Source organism: Crocuta crocuta, unplaced genomic scaffold (assembly GCF_008692635.1).
Source record: "Crocuta crocuta isolate KB4526 unplaced genomic scaffold, BGI_CrCroc_1.0 scaffold219, whole genome shotgun sequence".
NCBI lineage: Eukaryota > Metazoa > Chordata > Mammalia > Carnivora > Hyaenidae > Crocuta > Crocuta crocuta.
The window spans coordinates 48,434-63,345 of record NW_027551572.1 but is presented as its reverse complement, the minus strand read 5'-3'; the positions used below and the strand labels follow the sequence as shown (position 1 = coordinate 63,345).

Here is a 14,912-nt window from a genome sequence, read left to right as displayed (position 1 = left end):
AATGGGCAGTTTAAATTTAACTCTAAGTTAAATTGTACATAAAATTTTTAATTCTTTGCCACTCCTTAACTGTAGCAATATATATTTTTTTGTTATTAAAAAACTAAACTTTTGCTGTCCAGGTATACATGGCCAATGAATTCATATTTAACTTGAAGGTGATATATGAAATTCCTTAAAGCAATCATGAACTCTTTCAATGGGAAGAGGAACCCTCAGGGAGTCTTACCAGGTTCCCAACTGACAGCACACTGCTGAATTGCTCCGTCATAGGATAGTGCTCCATGGCCATAAAGAGTGTATTTAAGACAATGCAGATGGTGATGGCCAGGTCAACAAATGGGTCCATCACAACCAGGTTGACGAGATGTTTCACCTTTAACCATGGTTTACAGCAATCCCAAATCAAACACATGTTAGCAAATTTGTACCAACAGGGTGGGCATTTCTGTCTGGATTCTTCAAGTTCTGGAAAAAAAAAAGTTAGAATACTCATGAAAACTGCTTACTTGCTATTAAGCTGCATTTGGTTTAAATTGAAAGTGAATTTTTAGAAATATAAAGTTGTCAAAAGGCCTTAATGAGTTAACATGATGGTAGAACAGGGAAACACTTATCATGGTTTAGCTGTCATAGAAAACATGGGCACAGAAAGGCTAGTGAACTTTCCAAAGCTATTTTGGCTAAATGAAATTTCCAAGAGTCTATCTGCAATATTAAACTGTCTGAAAATTATCTTTAAGGGTATCTAAATTAATGGGTAGGCCTTGGGTTCAGCTCATTCATGCTCCAGATAGAGCCAGATACATATATATTTTCAAAAAATCCCTCTCAGGAGATGTCTTAAAACCTTTATCAGTCATGCTGAATTTCAGTTTTTTGGATTAGAGATGCATTTTGGGTCTTTTAATGAGATAGTTTTGTCAGTGTCACCAGACTTAGTTAAAAAGTTTCCAGTTAAGCCTTGCAGATACAGACTTGCATATTGAAATCATCAAGATTGTTTTTCTTTATATTTCATTATTTAATTAGAGGGCACAAAAGAAGAGAAAATATGTACTTTCAGAAACTGGGATCCTCACTGTTAGCATAAATCAATGTTTCACTTGGGACTTAACGTACTACTGGCAACATACTAGAGGATTTTAGGTGGAACATATGTAGAACTCATAAATTTTCAAGGTGTGAATTTATTTTAATGTATTAAAATGTGTAATTATCATATGCCTATGATACAAAATTTCATATCAAAATACATTTATTTTTAAAAAAGTTAAATGGTTTCAAGAAGCATTTCAACTGAAAAATAGTAGAGAGAAGAGAGATTGCACAGCTCTTTAAGGTGATAGTCAAAATACTAAAACTTGGTAAATACTGGCAATGAACTATGGAGAATTAGGAAGTGGAAGATTACTATCTTTTTTGGTAAGATGGTCCTTTAATCAACTCTTGAGTGGGAAAAGAATGTAGAACTTGTTTTCTGCCCGTGTTACTGCTTCACACCTGATTACCTGCTCTGCCAAATATGAGACCACCAGTTCTTCCCACTAAAATAGAGGGAAAGAATCTTTTTTTCATTAATGGCATATTTGACTCTGGTCAGTTACCTTAGTATTATTTTAGTATTATTACTTTAGCAACTGTAATATCCCTCAAAACTTGGTACAGTTTACTAGAAGCTAAACTTTGTGGGGGAGAAAACAGCATATGGAATTGGTAAACATGATGAGAGCTAATGTATTTTTTGTTTGTTTTGCTGGTAAACATTCACTATAGCTAATGCTGTAAGTTTACCACTTCCCTCCAGTAGATTAATTTCCTGATTGTTTTTAACAGAAATCTATTAGAAGTAGATTCTTCAGTGATCTCTTTAGATATTAAAATTTTCAGGTGCAGTTTATTTATATTTTTCTTAATATGTAATTTTGTAAACAATAAAGAAGAGTTGAGATGTAAATCAGAGGAAAAACATAGTTATTAATCACCAATTATTACATAGATGCTTTTAAGCCTCCTAAATAACATCATGTTTATACTGAAGATCAAAAGATATCATTTACAGTAAATAACAAAAGAGAAATGAAATAATGACTCTTGGCCTATGTGTAGTCAGAATAAGTATTTTTTAAAATGCTACTTGTCATTCAGTAGATAAAAAGAAGCAAACAGGAATTGTGTAGAAAAAAAATATACCAGAGAAAAGTTCAAAAAGCAAAATTCAGCAGTGTTGCACATCTTGACACCAGGAAAAAGTGGAGCAAAGTTGTTTTAGTTCTAAAATAAAATCATTCAATTATTCATGCCAGAGAGAGAGAGAGAGAGAGAGAGAGAGAGAACGACAGAAGGAGAGAGAGACAGAGACAGAGAAAAATAATCTTACAGTTTAAAACAAAACCAAGCACTCCTGAAAGAACGACAGCCATTTCTCCATTATTCCTGTGTGGATTATCCGCACTGAGATTCACTTACATCCCAGTTTAGATATTTTGTTGGCTCTCCTCAATTCCTCAGGTGTTTGTAACTTTCCTTCTCACTATCCTTCCCATGGATGTGACCAGGAAACATTTCTGTACTGTTTTTGCATTTAAAACTTGAAAAGCAAACAGTTTCATTAAGCAGGAGGCTATTCATTACCATGGACAATGGAGACTTGACTGTAGTTCAAAAGAAGGAAAACAAAAGATGCCAGCCAGCTGGATCAACAAGCCTGGTTCAGAAAAAAAAAGGGAAGGTAAACCAAACCATGGTTAGACTTCGAAGGAAGATCCCCAAATAAACAAATTATGTCAACCTGAGAAACCTTTCCACTGTTAGCAGGACCAAAATTAGGAAAGAATGTATTAAAGGCAGCTCTAGCATGCGTGTGTATGTGAAGTATTGCTAACGACCAACCTAGATCAATGCCACGTTCTATATAGCCAATGAGAAACAGAATGAAAACATTGCCGTTGTCTCTCACAGAAGGATAAGGTCAAAAAGCTCTGCAGATATTAAACCAAACACTCAGTCTCTTGCTTCCTAAAGTACACATGTTTCTGGGACACCCTACACAGCTCCACTGAGACACATTACAATGGAGAACCATTTGGGCGTGCTCATTTTGAACCCCGTATCTTAATTAGTGGACAAGTCCGATCTTGTGGTGAACTGGTGTTTTTCAAGTAATTTCTTGTGTTAGCTCAAACTTAATGGTATCAGAAGTGCAAAGTAGGACCGTTGATTTAGACTTACCCTGTCTCCTTCTCTACTTCTTGCTTTAGGGAGCAGACATGCTGCTGACATCGGTAGCAGAACCACTGGCAGCTTCCTCTCAGTGGTTTTGCTATGGCAAGGAGCAGAAGACCAGAGAATCTTCAAAAGATTTACCTGGAGGGACAGGGAGGAGCAAGCTACTGGCAGCTGGGGGAGAAGAGGGAGTGCAAGCTAACGCAGGCGAGGTTGGGGAAGAACGTACTGAGTTTAACATTCCATAGAAATCAGTGAAGAGATTTCTGATACTGCACTAGGATATTATAGAAATTGGGTCTGTCATATTGACATGGCTGTGATATATTCAGCCATCTACACTGTGGGATTTTTTCTGGCTGTGACTTTTAGGCTTTGGTACTGGTATTAGTATCAAAGGATCTTTGCATTCAGACTAGAAAAGAATTATTCCAAGAATCCATCCAATACCAAGAGAAACTATAACTAACAATAAGAAAGCCATGTGCCCATGTCTCGTTTCTCATTCACCATCTTTCTCTTGTTTTCCTTTGACATGTCTACACTTACACACATACACACACAGCCTGGGAGAGGGCAGAAAGAGGGGGTTATAAAAGAGAAAGGGAGAGAAGGGAGGAGGGCAAGGGAGGAGGATAGAATATATTTTATATGAAGGTATTTTCCAAGTCGTTGAAGTTGATAGTTCATATTTAAATTCACTTACAGTATTGAAAGACACAAATGTGAATTAACAAAAACAATGAAAATAAAACAATAATGATAATATTTATTAACTGCCTTCTGATTTCAGATACATAGGTGCTTTATATATGATGTCTCAATTCTTACAACAACCTTATGCCTAAACCTCATGATCTGCATTTTACTGACGGAAGGACTGAAGTTTAGAGTCATAAATTAACACATTTAACATGTAGCAGAGCCAAGAATTGATCACAGATCAAGCTGTCCCCAAAGTCTCTATTTTGGCATTATAAGGTCCAGACGTCTAAACAATATGTTAACCACTCAGAAATATAATCTGCAGCTAAAGAAAGAGCTGATATATTGTAATACTACGGTCAGAGAGAGGCAAAAGTAGTTCTAAAAATTCTTTTAAAAGATTGCTTCAAAGAGGTTAATATCGAACCCTAATCCACATTTTTCATTTACATTTCTAGTTAAATAAAAGGACTTTATAACTTGCATCTCAAGCAGTTAATACGATTCAAATGGGTTAGCATCATCATGAAAATACATTTTTCAATGTTACTCCTTTCATTGTCATGCACACAACAAGCTTCAACAGTTTAGAATTTAATCTACAAAAGCAGTATTCCAAGTATATATTGTATTTGCAATAGCTTCCTGGAGGCTAAATGTAAAAATCTATATGAGATAGTAGAATCCATGTGTTGTATGTGGATTTTACTTTTATCTGGTAAAAGACATGCTGCTGATATGGTATAAAGTCATGATATTTATGGAAGTATTTTGTTTTCATCATTACCAAAGCACCACCACGTAGGTCTGCTGTAAGACTTTTGACATACCTTCCATGGTGTTGGTCAAAATGCTAGCTAAACTCATTGCTCTTTGCCTTGTTGTAGGATCTTCCAGCAAATCCATGGAAACATGGTAAGAACTGGATCGTCTCTTTCTTAGTTCTGTTTCAGTAGTTGTGCCCTGAAAATAAAATTTCAGAATAAATAACTATTACTCTGAAGGGTAGCAAAACCCAAAGCGTTCCTATAGTAGGTGCTACTTAACTAAACATCCACCAGATGAGAATAGCTCATTAAAACATTGCTGGAATCATCATCCTTGGGAAGTGTTTGAAAGCCCATGGGATTCTCAGTCTTCAGTGATGCCTGGGTTTGTAATCAAGATGGCTTTTAATTCCTTCCCCTTGGGGCTTTTGGCCAGATGGATCCTGTCTACCTTCGTACAGATGTCCTTTTAGCATTTCAACCAGTCCTATCTAGGAGTTCAGACTGAAGCTCATTGTTCCTTGATTTAGTCTCAGCTTCAGTTATTAGGTCTTTATAGACACATATTTATGTGGTTTAATGTATGGAAAGAAGTTTTAAGGTTTCCCTAATACTCATCTGTCACAGTTCCCCTAAAATGTGAATTCCACTGGTAAAATGTTTGTATTCATTATCAACAGGTAGCATATCCTAACATCCTTAACAAAAAAAAACCCCAAAACATCCTTAACAAAAAAAGTAAAATACTATAACTAATCTATAACTGTCTTACATTTACAAAACAACTCCAAAAAAATCCACAGAACAACCATCCTTGGCACTGAAACTCTAAGTTAAGGCAATGACACCAATTTGAGGAACTTTGATTTTTAACTATGATAAAATGATTGATGCTTTTCTATTCCAAATTAAACTCACCAAGATTTCAACATGAGTGGAAATGTATTCCTACTTAAGGAGATCAAACAATGAAATTAATTATCACAGGAAGAAAGGGCAAAACTCAAACATTTCAAATGCAGATTTGAACGGTCGTAACACATAAGAAGTCATTTTTAGTTCTCTGAGGATTTTCCCTATTTCTGGAAAAGCAGTATGACTCCGGCTCATCTACTTGACTTTACTGTGGGATGAGCAATATTATTTAATTAACCTGCATACCTCTAATGTAGACATATTCAAAAGCAAAGTTTCCATTCAGTTGATATGATTGCCATCAATGGTGATAAACATCTATCTATTTAGGTCACTCTAGAAATAATTTTTCATAAAAGAGAAATTTATTTTCTTTCTTTTTTAAAATTATTAAATGTTTTATTTATTTCTGAGACAGAGAGACAGCATGAGCAGGGGAGGGTCAGAGGGAAAGGGAGATACAGAATCCCAAGCAGGCTCCAGGCTTAAGCTAGCTGTCAGCACAGAGCACGACGTGGGGCTGGAACCCACGAACAGCCTAAGTTGGACACTTAACTGACTGAGCCATCCAGGAGCCCCTATTTTCTTTCTTTAAAAAAATTTTTTTAATGTTTATTTATTTTTGAGAGAGAGAGAAAGAGAGAGAGAGAGTGTGTGAATGGGAGAGGGGCTGAGAGAGAGGGATACACAGAATCCAAAGCAGGTTCCAGGCTCTGAGCTGCAGCACAGAGCCCTACGTGGGGCTTGAACCCACGGACCACAAGGTCATGACCTAAGCCAAAGTCAGATGCTCAACTGACTGACCACCCAGGCACCCTCAGCTGTTTATTTTCTATTCTCATTTCCTCCTCTTCAGTCTCTGAAAGCCTACTCCTTCGTTTGCACCTTCGGGTCCAGTTGTACCACAAGACAGTGCCCTGACTCTCAGCACCCGGCTGTGTGAATGAAGAATGGACCAGACAGAGAGGGAAATAAAAGGATCTCGCTAAGCTCTGCTTCAAATGAACTTCAGTTTGCCTTCAGAGATTTATCCCATCCTCTCTGATAGGGCAGGAGTTTTATGGTAATTACTGAAAACGTTATTTTCCGAAATTCTCTTTGTATTTATGCCAAAGCAGTTGTGGTTTGTTTTTGTTTGTTCAATTAACATTTATCCAGATCAGTGACGCTCATACTTTATTATGTATACGAATCATGTGGGATGCTTGTCAAGGAAAGACTTCCCCTGACTTGGTTCTCTTCAGTCTTTTGGTCTGAGTAAGTCTGAATCAGCCCAGGAATCTCTACTTTTTTTTCCCCTTAAACCACTTAACTGNATGAGTATACACTCATGAATTAACACCACTATCAAGGCCACAAACATCTCCATCACTTTCCAAAGTCTCCTCCCATCCCCTTGATTATTATTGTTGTTGCTGTTAATATTTGTAATAAGAATACTTAATGCAAGATCTATCATTTTAGTGAATTTTAAGTACATAATACAGTATCATTAGCTATAGGCACTATGATATATAAATCTCCAGAACTTATTTATCTTGCGTAATGAAAACTTTGTACCCTTTGACCATCAAACCTACAGAAGCAGAGCAGAATGGTGGTTGCCAGGGGTTGGTGGAGCGGGGGGAGGGAAATGAGGTATCTCTATTTTTAAGAAGCATCTCAGGGAATTCTGATGTAAGTAGTCTGAGTGTGAGGTAGTATATTTTGAGAAATACTGGGTTAAAGTGAAAATGTTTCCTTCTTAGCAATTTCTTATTTTCCATTTAATAAAGTTTTTAAAAAATCAATGGAAGGCAATACTGCAGTATGGATAGAATGTAGGTTTAGCAGGCAGCATACCTGGGGTCAAATCTTAGTTCCACCATGCACAGGCCTCAGATTCCTCCTCTGTAAAATGGGATAGTATTAGTAACTATGATAAAGGGTTGTGGTGAGGACTTAATGAAATAATACATGTAAACTGCTCTGGACAGTGTCTAGTACACAGCTATGATTTTTTTTTAAGAGACGCTGCTATTCCTTTTCCATTCTTCTTGGTTCCTTCACTACAAAGTTCTACTTTTTCACTATTTTATTTGAAACTAGGATGCTTGGACATTTCTTTAGGAGAAAGTGGGGGCAGAGGCCATGGGGGAAAAGTGATCAATGGCTATTTCTGTAATCCAAGTAAGAAGTTCCTCTATTAGGTGACTGAAAGCTGACTCTGTATGATTTTAATGTGGCTTAAAGAGCTTGTCCAACTATAATAAATGGGATTGTATTTAAAAAGTCACACAAAGATTGTAATATGATTTGGTAAACTATAAAATACAACCAAGTGACATTGCTTGAATACTTTTATGTCAGCAAATACATTCTTATTTAATGCCAAAGTTAAAAAGCACCTTATGTTTTACAAAGGAAAATGTCAATAATATATCCTTATAAGTGTTTGCTACTTAGTTGTTTGCTACTTTTTATATTCTTGATTTACAGCTTCTTTGTTTACATAAAGAAATCATGACAGTAATATTAAAAATCAAAATCTGTTCTAAAAATTACAATACATGACCCTACCAGGTACTTTGAGTGACTTCTTTACACACAAAGGTACAATGGCTGGGGTCATTTGAGTGGGTGCTAAATATGTTACAGCTCTCTGACTTGCAAAGAAAAAGAATGTTGCAGGGCAGGATTTAGATTCTTTAATAATAGTATCTATTTCAAGTGGAACTATCAAATTCTCCTTTGGGTGGAACAGCAGTAACAAGATCCTTAAGTTGAGTATATAATTTCTTGCATTTCTTACTATTATATTAATGTTCTATTATATTAATTAAACATTATATTTAATGTTGCTATGCTTTTTGGCAAGTTTCACATGCAAGTTTCACATGCCATATTGTGATGAATACTTCTATTTAGATTTTATGAGACCCAACCTATATTTTTAATTAATTTGTAGAAAACCCTAAGTAGAACAATTTGACAAAAAGACTTTCACAGCTGGACTGAACCAACCCTAACAACTGACAAAATTCTTGCAAGTGTAAATTAAAAAAAATCTTCCCTCCTGCACCAGCCACAGGCCCCTTCCCAGCAGCTGCAGTTTTTGCTGGCCTCACCTCTGGAAGGAGTTGTCCAGCCGGAGACGTGAGCGCAGAAGGGCCCCCCACGAGGGACACCACTCCGTTGCAGTCCACAGCGCTGTGCATCTTGCCGTTCACTGGGAGGATGGGGAGTACCCTGGAGACGCGGCTGGCCTGGCTGACGTTGCTGTGACGCCGCTCTCCGTGTCGGTGTGGCACAAACAGAGAGTCTCTCCGGCTATCGTTGTCTTCAAAGGTGCTGTGCTCATCATCGGCAAAGTCATTCTCAGAGCCAATATCCTTCGCTCGACCTCTGAAACTGAAAAGGCTCGCCCTACTGTTGCGTCTTGGAGAGAAAAGGGAGCCCCGGATGCTCAATAAAGACTATGAATAACAAGAAAGCAAACAAAACACAGATGAACAGAAGTAAGAGCAGTCATCCAGAAACACGTGAGACTTGACTTGTTGCTTCAGACTTGTTGACTTACCTAAGGCTAAGTCATTGGATGAGTGGAACCATGGGCCCTGTGGTAACTGCTGGTGGTGTTCTGGCACTCTCTATTAGGTTCACCTCTTTTGCTTTCCCTTTTTCTCCCTTCCTTCAGTTTTTTTATTTTCTGTCAGTTTCTTCTATTTTACATATGCCTTAAGACAGTCACAAATACCCCTCAACATTGCTTTGTCCCATTACTGGCACCTAGAACAGATTTTTTTTGCTAGACCCTATTCCAGAAGCCAGTCTCACTTAACAAGCCAATGGAAAGTAATTGCATACACACCTACATTTAGATCCTTTGAAGCCAAAAACACACCAAGAGCTCACTAGTGAGCACACCCTGATGTAGATCTTACCACAGAGGAAAATAAAATCAATCTTGCTGGTAGATCTGTTTAATTATAGCACAAGGAGCAGCTTCCCCCTTTCCCTTTGCATATTTTATAAAGTCTTCATGAATAAATTAAACAAATCAAGCTGAGAACCGTATGATTCATTCCCTGATTTTCACTCTTTTGTCTCTCAAGAAATCTGAAGAGCACCATATTCACAAACACCTGGTTTTCACTAAGTGTTTGGTCACAATCATTACCCAGGTTTCTAAATGGCTACATTGTCACTGCCACCATGCAGTTTACCTTGGTTCTTAAGCATAGCAGCATTGAACACAATGAATCACTTCCTGTTTATTACTAGTCTACTTTTACAACTTTACTGTGGTAAACACTTGTTTGCTTGTCCAGTATCCATTTCTCCTTCTTCTGTCAACAGTACCCTGACTATCCCTGACAATAATGCTCAGACAAGACCATGACCTAGGCCTAGTCAATGAGGGCATTCCATAGAGAATCATTTAAAGATGGGCAGGGGGACCCTGCTTAGTCCATTGGCAGCCACTTCTTTCTTTTACATTTGTTGGGAAGGAGGTGCATATTCAGTTGGGGTTGTTATGAATATTGACTAGAAGTTTGAAGTTGCAGTGGGCATCTTGCATCCTCCATTGAATTGGAGAAACCTGGGCTGACATATGGAGAAATACTTGGCCATAATAAGGTGTTTTGAGCCCTTGACTCCAGCTATGCTATACCCAACACTACTCACAGATACTATCTATCTGATTTAATCAGTTCTCTTTTTTTTTTATGTAAGCTGACTTGGGTTAGATTTTTATGATTATTAATAGGAAGAGTACTAATTTCATCATTTCAATATTATTAGTTTGATCTTTTTCTCTCCAAAGGATTTAAAGCTAACTAAAATTATTTTTTACCTTTATACAGTTCATATTCCCTGACCAACAGGTCTGCTTTTAATTTTTTTTTAGCTAAAGAATAGTTTTTCTCAGTAATGTTTATAAACATCTATAAAACATTTACAAACTTTAAAACACTATCATGTTATGGGATTCTATTCATTATTTACACAAAGAAGCACATTTACTTATTTTTTAATGTTTCTTTCTTTTTGAGAGAGAGCGAGAGAGTGCATACAGAAGCTGGGGAAGGACAGAGAGAGAGGGAGACACAGAATCTGAAACAGGCTCCAGGTTCCGAGCTGTGATCACAGATCCCAATGTGGGCTCAAACTCACAAACCATGAGTTCACGACCTGAGCAGAAGCTGGATGCTCAACTGCCTGAGCCACCTAGGTGCCCCACAAAAAATCACATTTAAAGAGACTGATCTGGGGGCGCCTGGGTGGCTCAGTCGGTTAAGCGTCCAACTTCGGCTCAGGTCATGATCTCGCGGTTCATGGGTTTGAGCCCCGCATTGGGTTCTGTGCTGGCAGCTCAGAGCCTGGAGCCTGCTTCAGATTCTGTGTCTCCCTCTCTCTCTGACCCTCCCCTGCTCATGCTCTGTGTCTCTCTGTCTCAAAAATAAATAAATTTAAAAAAAACTTTTAAGAGACTGATCTGCTCCTCCATCAGAAGTCATTTTTACTTTTCCTATTCCCAAGTTATGTCATTAAGTAAAATTCCTTCTTTTCCTTTATTGTGTTCCATATGAGTAATTATTTTTCAAAGTTTCTCTTAGAGTACCCAATTTCTTTCATCTCCTCTTACAAAATATTTTTATTTAGCTATAAAAACATAAGAATTACAGGATTTGTTGACATACTGGTTATCATCAGCTCAAAAATGCAGATAAGAAATGCTTGGCAATAAGAAATAAGGTAGAAATTATACATATGACTCTTAGTTAGAGCTTATAGTTTAGCTATAAGTACTCCATTCAGAGCCAATAGAAGGATTGGAGGGAGATAAGTTATAAAATAGCACACAAAATTTCTCCAAGTTCAAAGGTGAATTATGCCATATGGGGGCACAGTTTACATGAGACGGCTGTATGAAAAATGATTGTGTCCCATCTGTTAGCATCAACTATACTGCTTGCATTAATTATATGAATCCATAACAATCAAATGCTGCACTGCAAATAAAGGATGGCCAATAAGAAAAATCTGCCATAGTGAATGAATCCCTAAAAAGCAAAACTTAAGAAGGCCGACTACATCTTGTAAAGGTTTCAAAATAAAATATCCAGATTGTTTTGAGACTTGATTAGAGATTTTACTCTTTAAAAAAAAATTTTTAATGCTTATTTATTTTTAAGAAAGAGAGAGAGAGAGAGAGAGACGGAACGTGAGCAGGGAGGGGCAGAGAGAGAGAGGGAGACGCAGAACTTGCAGCAGGCTCCAGGCTCTGAGCTGTCAGCACAGAGTCTGACGTGGGGGCTAGAACTCACAAACCATGAGATCATGACCTGAGCAGATTTGGATGACTAACTGACTGAGCCACCCAGGTGCCCCTAGAGATTGTACTCTTGATTTCCTTCTCTCGCTCTCCCATACTAAAAAATCAAACTGAAGCCTAAGAAATATTTCATACAATCCACCTACTATATTGAAAAATTAAAATCTTGCAGTTTAAGCCTACATTACATATATACGTATATAATATATATATATTATATGAAATATGAATGGTTACCAACACATTGATATTTCCATCATGTTACCACAAAATAATAGTTTTTATTGTTTTATAACTTTGGAGTCTTAGGCTTTCAAAAAATCTAAAAGTGGACCTTCCATCACTGTACCCAGGTCAAGAACCTCTACCTTGCTTGATATTTTCAGTATTACTTCTAGGGGCTTAGAAAGTGGGATTAGTATAAATTCAGGATTTTCCCTGTTTTTCTCTCCCTCTCCATCTTCTTAGCTTTTTGTTTGGCTATTTATCAGATAAAAGGAAAGTCTTCCAATTTTTAAAAACTACAGATACCATTTAAGAGACAAGTATCAACTTGAGCCAGATGCTGCATCTTGTATAAGTCCCTTATCATGCCTAACTAGCTAAGAAATAGAGCTACAAAGAAGGCAGTCCTGAGGAAATGTATCTGTGAGCAAAATTCTAGAAAGAAGCAGGTCAGAACTTCACCTTTTCAGTCTTCAAAATTTCACCTAGAATTAGTTCTACTGGCTTTGAAATAAACCAAATTGAAGAGACTCTCTGTGGCACCTGGTGACTTGCTGTTTCAAGTTTGGGCAATTTTACCTCTAGTAACCTACCTATTTCTCCCTTTCCATTCTCCCACCTTGCCTCCTTCTCTCCCTTCCTTTCTTTCTCTCTTCTTCCCTCTCTCCCTCCTTCCCTTTCTGCTTTCTTCCTTTCCTTTCTTTTCAAAATGAAGATGCTGTAAAAAGGGAATCTGATTTTTAAGGAAATCACGTGTATTAAGATTAATGTCTCCACTAATTAAATCATAGTGATTATGACAACATCAATGAGTATAAAATGTAGATACTGAAAACAAATTCTATTTTAAATATGAATTAAACCCCACTAAACTTTTAATCTATTCCACGTCATAATGTTATTTGGACTTGGAATGAATCAAGTTGGCCTATAAAAACTTTATACCTATTAAATATGTTTTTGTGAGGCTATATACTATAAAAGGTATGAAGAACAACTAAAAACCTATATGTTATCTTTTTAGTGAAACCAAATAGTAGATTTCCTTAGCAGTTTTTTTTTTAATACTCTTTCAGGTTGGACTGGTAAAGTGGAAAGTTCAGGAGTTTCAGTATCATATCAAATTTGAATACCACCTCAGCCTTAACAATTATGTGGCATTGGGCAGTTATTTAATTTCACTGGGCCTAATAAATAGTGAAAATAATAGGATGCAGAGCTGTTAGTATTAATTATGACAGTGTAAAAAGAATGCCAAGAATAAAACAAGCATTTGACAAACAATACAACCCTCACTTTCTTTTCACATCTGTTGCTTGGGGATGATGATTATGGTACCTGCTCAGGGCAGTAGTGACGGATTTAAAAAAAATTTTATGTGCTTATTTTATTTTGAGAGGGAGAGAGAGAGAGAGAAGGAGAGTGGGCAGGGGAGGGGCAGAGAGAGAGGGAGACACACAATCTGCAGCAGGCTCCAGGCTCTGAGCCGTCAGCACAGAGCCTGACGCAGGGCTGGAGCCCACAGACTGTGAGATCATGACCTGAGCCAAAGTGACATGACATTTAACTGACTAAACCACCTAGGTAATTCTTTTGGTAATTTCAAAATTTAAGGATCCTAAACATCAAAGTTTCCACAGCTTGTGTTAGTACATAAGCCACAGGCATCCAGAACATTTACTGCACTATAGAATCAAGGTATTCTTTCAGTGCGAATCTCACATTAAACATGAGACAGATAATAAAGTGCCCTTCAACACCACTATTTATTTAGTGTCTTAAATATTCCTCAGTGCATTTTCACCTAACAATTTTGGCTACACTTCTAGAGAAATTTTGCTTCAGTTCCCCTTGAAACGAGGGTCTGAAGAATGATTCTTCCAACGAAGTTTGAATGGGAACAACCACACAGATGGTCTGAAAGAATACACAGTTCGCTTCTAGGAACCTGCCACTCAGAAAGCCCACAGTCACTGGGTCCAGGCACAGCAGCATAGCTAAAAATGGATGGGAACCATCTGCTGAGAATTTCTCATGTGGAAACTTGCCCCGAGATGCTTGAGTCTTCCACAAAACCTCAAAACCACAAACCTTCCCAGGCTCAGTGGGGATCTACGCTCTAAAAATGCTTTCTTGGGATTCCAAAAAGTCACAAAACTCACAAAGTCTCTGAGGTGATAATCAAAACACTCGATGATCATTACAATCCTGAAAGCATTGTGCCATCCAGGGGTCAGGAGGTTTTATTTCTACCAAATTCTGGCATATCCTTAAAAAATAGTTTGCTATGAAACGGCAATTTGTGGGAGCTCATAATATCTTTACCTGGTGTGGAGAAGAAAACCTCTTTTCATAAGTCAGCCTGCTTCCCTCCAGGGAAAAACGGAAACCTTTTCTTCTTATGCTGTCTTCGGATTCCGATTTGCGGACTCTGTCTTCCTTGTCTTCTTCTCCAGACTGCTCTTTCTGCTTCTTTTTCTTCCTTCTGTTTTTCAGCTCTTTTTCACTCTTGGAGCTCAACTTTGATGCTACTGAAGAACTCTCTGAGAAAACACCTATCCCGCCGGCACCGCTGAACTCTCTTGATTCAGCAGATGCTGCCGCAGCTGCTGCCTGGAAGGGCATTTGGTAAAATGGTAGTTGCATACAAACCTTGAAACATTCTACCCATGTTTACTGCTTAACTTATCTTTAGTATCATAAATATGATCCATATGGATTCTGGTCCATATGTTGGAAAACAATGGGTTGTCATT

The 14,912-nt window shown here is 37.5% G+C and overlaps 1 protein-coding gene across 1 annotated transcript in view; it reads right to left on the bottom strand.

Moving 5' to 3' along the window:
- The window catches only part of SCN2A (sodium voltage-gated channel alpha subunit 2), an 88,492-nt gene that overhangs the window by 50,416 nt on the left and 23,164 nt on the right, over positions 1-14,912 (bottom strand). The window contains exons 11-14 of the mRNA XM_077751077.1: positions 14,482-14,769; positions 8,720-9,067; positions 4,761-4,893; positions 230-468 (exon numbers count right to left, since the gene is read on the bottom strand). Coding sequence (XP_077607203.1) covers positions 230-468; positions 4,761-4,893; positions 8,720-9,067; positions 14,482-14,769 — 1,008 coding nt within the window. The remainder of the gene's footprint in view (positions 1-229; positions 469-4,760; positions 4,894-8,719; positions 9,068-14,481; positions 14,770-14,912) is intronic.